The following is a 9,169-nucleotide window of genomic DNA, read 5'->3' as shown; positions in this document are numbered from 1 at the left end:
CTTCTTACCCTGTTGTGTACGGCATCTCGTCGGTACGCGTGACCGCGGCCACCTCTGCGCTTCCGTCGGCCCAGTCTCTCGTTGGATAAAAAACTGGTACTGGAAGCGGATGAGGCGCTAGTTGTAGAGCGTTGGTCAGACGGGAGTGGATAGAAGTTAGCGGCCTCCCTCCTGCGTCTGTCATGGAGAGGATGTCTCAAGTTTTGAGGGAGGGTGCAGTTGGCATGCTGACTGCAAGAATGTCCACAAGAGCTGTTGCCAGAGAATTTAATGTTAATTTCTCTACCATAAACCGACTCCAACATCGTTTTAGAGAATTTGGCAGTACGTCCAAACGGCCTCACAACCGCAGACCATGTCCATGGCGTTGTGTGGACGAGCGGTTTGCTGATGTCAACGTTGTAGACAGAGCGCCCCATGGTGGCGGTGGGGTTATGGTATGGGCAGGCATAAACTACGGACAACGAACACAATTGCATTTTATCGATGGCAATTTAAATGCAAAAAAATACTGTGACGAGATCCCGAGGCCCATTTTTTAAGGTATCTGTGACCAACAGATGCATATTTGGACTCCCAGTCATGTGCACCTGCACTTTGACTCTCTATGTCCCCTATCCTCCCGGCAGGCTCGGTCCTCCCCTCCAGCTCCGTGGCTTGATGACTCATTGCGAGCTCACAGAACAGGGCTCCGGGCAACCGAGCGGAAATGGAGGAAAACTAGACTCCCTGCGGACCTGGCATCTTTTCACTCCCTCCTCTCAATCAATCAATCAATTTTATTTTATATAGCCCTTCGTACATCAGCTAATATCTCGAAGTGCTGTACAGAAACCCAGCCTAAAACCCCAAACAGCTAGTAATGCAGGTGTTTCTGCTGCTAAGGCCACTTTCTACCACTCTAAATTCCAAGCATCTGCCTCTAACCCTAGGAAGCTCTTTGCCACCTTCTCCTCCGTGTTGAATCCTCCTCCCCCCCCCCCCCCTCTCTGTGGATGACTTCGTCAACCATTTTGAAAAGAAGGTTGACGACATCCGATCCTCGTTTGTTAAGTCAAATGACACTGCTGGTCCTGCTCACACTGCCCTACCCTATGCTTTGACTTCTTTCTCCCTCTCTCCAGATAAAATCTTGCGACTTGTGACAGCCGGCCACCCAACAACCTGCCCGCTTGACCCTATCCCCTCCTCTCTTCTCCAGACCATCTCCGGTGACCTTCTCCCTTACCTCACCTCGCTGATCAATAATAATTAATTAATAATAATAATAATAATTGACCGCTCATCCTTGACCGCTGGCTATGTCCCTTCCGTCTACAAGAGAGCGAGAGTTGCACCCCTTCTCAAAAAACCAACACTCGATCCCTCTGATGTCAACATCTACAGACCAGTATCCCTTCTTTCTTTTCTCTCCAAAACGATTGAGCGTGCTGTCTTTAGCCAACTCTCTTGCTATCTCTCTCAGAATGACCTTCTTGATCCAAACCAGTCAGGTTTCAAGACTGGTCATTCAACTGAGACTGCTCTTCTCTGTGTCACGGAGGCTCTCCGCACTGCTAAAGCTAACTCTCTCTCTCTCCTCTGCTCTTGTCCTTCTAGACCTGTCTGCTGCCTTTGATACTGTGAACCATCAGATCCTCCTCTCCACCCTCTCCGAGCTGGGCATCTCCGGCGCGGCTCACTCTTGGATTGCGTCCTACCTGACCGGTCGCTCCTACCAAGTGGCGTGGCGAGAAGCTGTCTCCGCACCACGTGCTCTCACCACTGGTGTCCCCCAGGGCTCAGTTCTAGGCCCTCTCCTATTCTCGCTATACACCAAGTCACTTGGCTCTGTCATATCCTCACATGGCCTCTCCTATCATTGCTACGCAGATGACACACAACTAATCTTCTCCTTTCCCCCTTCTGATAACCAGGTGGCGAATCACATCTCTGCATGTCTGGCAGACATATCAGTATGGATGACGGATCACCACCTCAAGCTGAACCTTGGCAAGACAGAGCTGCTCTTCCTCCCGGTTGACAACTCCGTTGTGTCCTCCTCCCAGAGTGCGAAGAGCCTTGGCGTGACCCTGGACAACACCCTGTCGTTCTCCGCTAACATCAAGGCGGTGACCTGATCCTGCAGGTTCATGCTCTACAACATTCGGAGAGTACGACCCTGCCTTACACAGGAAGCAGCACAGGTCCTAATCCAGGCACTTGTCATCTCCCGTCTGGATTACTGCAACTCGCTGTTGGCTGGGCTCCCTGCCTGTGCCATTAAACCCCTACAACTCATCCAGAATGCCGCAGCCCGTCTGGTGTTCAACCTTCCCAAGTTCTCTCACGTCACCCCGCTCCTCCGCACACTCCACTGGCTTCCAGTTGAAGCTCGCATCTGCTACAAGACCATGGTGCTTGCCTACGGAGCTGTGAGGGGAACGGCACCTCCGTACCTTCAGGCTCTGATCAGTCCCTACACCCAAACGTGGGCATTGCGCTCATCCACCTCTGGCCTGCTGGCTCCCCTACCTCTGCGGAAGCACAGTTCCCGCTCAGCCCAGTCAAAACTGTTCGCTGCTCTGGCACCCCAATGGTGGAACAAGCTCCCTCACGACGCCAGGACAGCGGAGTCACTCACCACCTTCCGGAGACAATTGAAACCTCACCTCTTTAAGGAATACCTGGGATAGGATAAAGTTATCCTTCTACCCCCCCCACAAAAAAACAAAAAAAAGATTGTAAAGTGGTTATCCCACTGGCTATAAGGTGAATGCACCAATTTGTAAGTCGCTCTGGATAAGAGCGTCTGCTAAATGACGTAAATGTAAATGTAATGTCAAATCCATACATTAGGGTCTAATTTATTTATTTCAATTGACTGATTACCTCATATGAACTGTAACTCAGTAAAATCAATGAATTTATTGCATGTTGCGTTTATATTTTTGTTCAGTATATAATAAACATTTGACCATTTACTTTGGTTTTGATTTTATCATAACGTCGTAGAAACTAAACTTCAGATTCATTTTGGTAGCATTACGCACACTGTAGTGTTTATCTTCTTGTCCGCAAGATGGTAATTTATGTTAAGCAATGAATGGCTGTCATTAGAACTTTCGATATCGTCTACAAATGGGAAGATCTCAATCATTTCCTCGCGTCTTCGCTCCTCGTCTCCTTCTCAAAACCCATTGGATGAGAAAGCCAGAAGCCCCGCCCCTCTAAATGTATCCTATGGGCAAAAGGAGAGAGGACGAGAGAGTATGTAATCAGAGATTTTAGAGAAAGGAGATAGGAATCCAATTTGACAATATATGGAGGACAGGATAACGCCTCACCAGTAGACTGTCGACCAATCGTGTTCACGTTGTTATGCCGCATCACGGGGATGCTAAGCTAATCGTAACGCAATCCTTCCTCAACCTGGCTATTTTCCTCGAAAGTACGTCATGTCACGATTCCAAAGCTGTACGATATTACAGAGAACAAGTTAATTATCCTACATCTCGGAATAGATTTGTAATGTTGTACTTCTTGTTGACGAAATCCATGCTAATGTTGGGTTTTTTAGCTAGCGCCCAATTGACTCCTTGAAGGAGAGCTCTCATTGTCCCAGAATCGCCCAGAATGCACCACGCGGCCTATTGACGACGCGTAGGCAACGCACACATTCGGCGTTAATACGATACTAATGGAGTTTCCCATCTCCTCACAAGTATCTCTGATAAGATCTTCACTATGGTTGCGGATGTATCAAACCGGAAGAAAAACAGAAGTTGTGAAATGACATCGAAAATTCACGGAGTTATGATTTAAACACGGTATTTTAGTCGTCTTTTTTTACTACTGAAAACTGGGCATACAGAACATCGTTGACATGGCAGGAAAGCGACGGGAACTACCGTCTTGGATGGCACGGAAGGATGAGGACAGAGTGAAAGAGAAGGAGACACTGAAGAGGGTAACTTCAGCCAAGAGAACAAGGAGGAAACGATTTGAAAGGTGGGCAGTGTGGTTTCATCCACTATCTCTGTTTCAACTAAGGACAAAGTAACCTGATATTGTTGAGATATTAAATGTATAAAATATGGGGGCAGTGCCCTTACGAAAAACATTGCAGTATAACTGCAATACACTGTACTGCAGTTATATACTGCGTCCCAAATAAGTTTTTTTACTGCAGTAATTTTGCAGTGTAACTGCAGTTATTCTGAAAAATACCAAAGTAAACTGCAGTTAGTGCACTTTTACAGCAGTTTCAAAACTGCAATCGTTTTCTGTAAGAGTGTGGTTTCAACCACTAACTTTTCTATTTTTCAACTAAAAGTAACCTGATTCCATATTATTGGCTATATGGCTAAATGAAATGTATTCATTTTCTGCACATAGGACTCAATTTTCCCTCTCTTGCTGTTTGTTCAGAGTGGCTTTCTACTGCATGAATGAAAAGGAGCTGGTGGAGGCAGCTGTCAGTTATTTGAATGATTTTGGAGGTGGAGAAGATGGAGTTAGTCATGATGACAAGCAGGTGAATTTTTTTTTTCACCTTTATTTAACCAGGTAAACCAGTTGAAAACAAGTTCTCATTTACAACTGCGACCTGGCCAGGATAAAGCAAAGCAGTGCGATAAAAACAACAACACAGAGTTACATATGGGGTAAAACAAAACAAAGTCAAAAATACAAAAGAAATACATATAATATACAGTGCAAATTTAGCAAGTTATGGAGGTAAGGCAATAAAATAGGCTATAGTGCAAAATAATTACAATTAGTATTAACACTGGAATGATAGATGTGCAAGAGATGATGTGCAAATAGAGATACTGGGGTACAAATGAGCAAAATAAATAACAATATAGGGATGAGGTAGTTGGGCGGGCTAATTTCAGATGGGCTGTGTACAGGTGCAGTGATCGGTAAGGTGCTCTGACAACTGATGCTTAAAGTTAGTGAGGGAGATAAGTGTCTCCAGCTTCAGAGATTTTTGCAATTTGTTCCAGTCATTGGCAGCAGAGAACTGGAAGGAATTGCGGCCAAAGGAGGTGTTGGCTTTGGGGATGACCAGTGAGATATACCCGCTGGAGCGCAGACTACGGGTGGGTGTTGCTATGGTGACCAATGAGCTAAGATAAGGCGGGGATTTGCCTAGCAGTGATTTATAGATGGCCTGGAGCCAGTGGGTTTGGCGACGAATATGTAGTGAGGACCAGCCAACAAGAGCGTACAGGTCACAGTGGTGGGTATTATATGGGGCTTTGGAGACAAAACGGATGGCACTGTGATAGACAACATCCAATTTGCTGAGTAGAGTGTTGGAGGCTATTTTGTAAATGACATCGCCGAAGTCAAGGATCGGCGATGATCCATAGACTGGGTGATGATCCACCCAGGAGTGTGGGGGGATGCAGCTAGCTAGCTTAGACTTGTATAGTTTCACCACAGTATGAAAGTATGAAAGACCTCTAGTGGGGAACCCCCAGCTTTTATTTGATATATTCCAGAGCTAGCACACCTGATTCAACTAGTCAGGTAATCATCAAGCCCTTGACTAGGTGAATGAGGTGAGCTAGTTCAGGGATACAACAAAATTGTGAAACGTCAGGTGGAGAGGTTTGAGAATCACTTCTAGTGGATATAACTGAGTTATTTCTGTCTGCTTTATCCAATTCACCCTGTATATTGCATTCATTCCTACAGGTCAAGAGTAGTGTGGTGGGCTGCTCTGTGAATGCAAAAAACAACTGTGTCAAGGAGAAGAGGAGGAGGCTGTCTGAGTTGGACGTGGTGGAGAAGTCCTCAGACTCTGATGCCCAGGAGAGGACGTACGTCTCAGAAACAGACCTCGACGTAGCCGAAGAGGAGACTCTACTGTACGCTCAAAACAACAACACTCACAATAACAATACAGAGCAGGGACCTGAGGGTCAGAGTTCTGGACCAGGTCGAGGTCACGGTCACGACGATGCTGATGGTCCAGGGGATTTGGCTCAGGGTGTTGAAGGAGCAGAGGACCACTCACGGTCACAGTCTCCCACAGCAGACGATGATGCCCTCCGGCTTGTACGGGAGATATTCTTCACCTGATGAAAAAACACGGAACACTTTCAACTTTGAGACACTTTCCTTACATACTGAGATGGGGGGTACACAGTGGGGTCATATAGACTAAAGTATCTTAAAAATAGTCAATGGGGGCAAATGGGACCCATGACATGAATGATTTCCTTCTCTGCTAATAGTGGGTTCTTGGTATATGTTAGTAAATACACTACCAGTCAAAAGTTTGGACACACCTACTCATTCAAGGGTTTTCTTTATTTGTACTATTTTCTACATTGTAGAATAATAGTGAAGACATCACAACTATGAAATAATGTTGTAACCAAAAAAGTGTTAAACAAATCAAAATATATTTTATATTTGAGATTCTTCAAATATCCACCATTTGCCTTGATGACAGCTTCACACACGCTTGGCATTCTCTCAACCAGCTTCACCTGGAATGCTTTTCCAACAGTCTTGAAGGAGTTCCCACATATGCTGAGCACTTGTTGGCTGCTATTCCTTCACTCTGCGGTCCGACTCATCCCAAACCATCTCAATTTGGTTGAGGTCGGGGGATTGTGGAGGCCAGGTCATCTGCTGCAGCACTCCATCACTCTCCTTCTTGGTAAAATAGCCCTTACACAGCCTGGAGGTGTGTTGGGTCATTGTCCTGTTGAAAAACAAATTATAGTCCCACTAAGCCCAAACCAGATGGGATGGCGTATCGCTGGTTAAGTGTGCCTTGAATTTTAAATAAATCACAGACAGTGTCACTCCATAACACCTCCTCCTCCATGCTTTACAGTGGGAAATACACATACAGAGATCATCTGTTTACCCACACCGCGTCTCACAAAGACACGGCGGTTGGAACCAAGAATCTCCAATCTGGACTCCAGACCAAAGGACAGATTTCCACCGGTCTAATGTCCATTGCTCGTGTTTCATGGCCCAAGCAAGTATCTTATTATTATTGGTGTCCTTTAGTAGTAGTTTCTTTGCAGCAATTTGACCATGAAGGCCTGGTTCACACAGTCTCCTCTGTAGCGTTGATGTTGAGATGTGTCTGTTACTTGAACTATGTGAAGCATGTATTTGGGTTGCAATTTCTGAGGCTGGTAACTCTAATGAACTTATCCTCTGCAGCAGAGGTAACTCTGGGTCTTCCATTCCTGTGGTGGTCCTCATGAGAGACAGTTTCATCGTAGACTTGATGGTTTTGGAGACTGTAGTTAAAGAAACTTTCAAAGTTCTTGAAATGTTCCATATTGACCTTCATGTCTTAAAGTAATGATGGACTGTCGTTTCTCTTTGCTTATTTGAGCAGTTCTTGCCATAATATGGACTTGGTCTTTTACCAAATAGGGCTATCTTCTGTGTACCCCCCTACCTTGTCACAACACAACTGATTGGCTCAAACACATTAAGAAGGAAATAAATTCCACAAATTAACTTTTAAGAAGGCACACCTGTTAATTGAAATGCATTCCAGGTGACTACCTCATGAAGCTGGTTGAGAGAATGCCAAGGGTGCAAAGCTGTCATCAAAGCAAAGGTTGGCTATTTGAAGAATCTCAAACATATAAAATATATTTTTATTTGTTTAACACTTTTTTGGTTACTACATGATTCCATATGTGCTATTTTATAGTTTTGATGTCTTCACTATTATTCTACAATGTAGAAAATAGTACAAATAAAGAAAACCTTTGAATGAGTAGGTGTTCTAAAACTTTTGACCAGGAGTGTACATTTGTGACTCGTGAGCAAAATTGGTGGGTTTAACTTAACCTACTTTACCTAATATTCATGGTTTCAATTTTATCACACTATTTTACTGGAACATGGCAGCTAGCCAAAAGGTATGCTATATATTTTTTTATTACTTAGGCAAGTTGTTGATTCATTAAAATGACCGTAGCATTTGTTGTCAACATTGCCTACCATGACACCGTAGGTCTATAGTAGCTACAGTAACCTAGTGGTCAAAGACAGCAAAGCATCTGGTTGTCAGAGTTTATATGGAAAACTTTATTTGACTTAAAATATACATCTATGTACAGAGCAGAACACAAACATGAAAACAGACAAACTAAAGTTATGAATAGTTTGTTTTGAAAAACATGGCATAGTCATTTAAAATGTACATATTTTTGGTTGATCATGTTGAACATTGAAAAACTTGAAATAAACAAATCAGAAATCGACTTTAGTTGTTTTTCCTGACCAACAAACAAAATGTTTGTGCCATCGTAAACCGTTGCAAAGAGGTTAGTTAGCCGTTGCTGAACATGTCCTCTTATTTGAACACTAGGGAGGACTTGACAATCCCTTTTTGGTTACCAGCAAGCCTCTCAACTGGGTTATTAGTTAGTTAGTTGTCTTCTCATCTCTTAGCTGCCGCCTCCCTGTCATCCAGGTCAGTACAGCTGCTGTAGCCAGCTCAGCATTAACACACACACAGACATAGTACCCTGCTGTCATACCAGCGAATGACACATAGCTCAAGTGGAGCCCCACAAACACACAGAGGCCCACAAGCATCAGTAGGCTGGAAGCAGCCTGACAGCTGACACTGAACCACAACAGCCCTCTGTCATCACAGCAGACTGCAAACAGAAAGGCCATGAGGGCAAAGGGCACCAGCACTAGTGGAATATACAGGCTCATAATGACCAGAACCCTGAGGATATCCACTAATACACCAGCAGTGGCAGCCATGTTGTTGTGTTGATCATCACAGGTAACTCCAACATCTGGTCCCTGGAGGCAGAAGTTGAAAGGGCTGATGATGGCCTCAGTAGAGCTGACCAACTGGCCGTGGGACACAATGAGGGCGTAGAGCTGCTGGGTGAAGATGAAGAGGAGGAGGAGGAAAGGAGCCACCGGAGGCCAGCAGTGTGGATGTCTTCTGTTGCTGTGCTCCATGGTTGAGAGGTTAACCATTGCGAAGCGCCTGTAAGAGTCAGTGCACTTTCACTACCTCTCCTTGCCTCTAGTTGGGGTACTGTGGAGAAAGTAAATAAATAAATAAGATATAGAGGGGTCCATACTTGAACATTAGAAAAAGTTCAACTTTAAACATTTTCCTCAGTCTCAAAATGTGCATCAGCCAATTACAATCGTTGACATA

At 44.7% G+C, this 9,169-nt stretch overlaps 1 protein-coding gene across 2 annotated transcripts; it reads left to right on the top strand.

Annotated features, from left to right (window-relative positions):
- The first annotated feature begins 3,705 nt into the window (after positions 1–3,705).
- On the top strand, positions 3,706–8,243 carry LOC311140981 (uncharacterized protein). 2 transcript variants are annotated; one of them, XR_014614193.1, is made up of 4 exons: positions 3,706–3,990; positions 4,411–4,516; positions 5,689–6,233; positions 7,758–8,243. XR_014614193.1 is itself a non-coding variant. In XM_084176245.1 (3 exons), the coding sequence occupies exons 1-3, from the start codon at positions 3,866–3,868 to the stop codon at positions 6,073–6,075; spliced, it is 618 nt and encodes a 205-aa protein (XP_084032371.1). In that variant the 5' UTR covers positions 3,712–3,865; the 3' UTR covers positions 6,076–8,243. The 2 variants fall into 2 exon arrangements, 1 of the variants encoding a protein (XP_084032371.1); XM_084176245.1 differs by having other exon boundaries at positions 3,712–3,990; positions 5,689–8,243.
- Positions 8,244–9,169: the final 926 nt, after the last annotated feature.

The sequence above is a fragment of the Coregonus lavaretus genome, assembly GCF_964263955.1.
Source record: "Coregonus lavaretus genome assembly, chromosome: 14".
NCBI classification, from domain to species: Eukaryota; Metazoa; Chordata; class Actinopteri; order Salmoniformes; family Salmonidae; genus Coregonus; species Coregonus lavaretus.
Note: the sequence above shows the minus strand (reverse complement) of the source record. Positions and strands in the feature narration are given on the sequence as shown.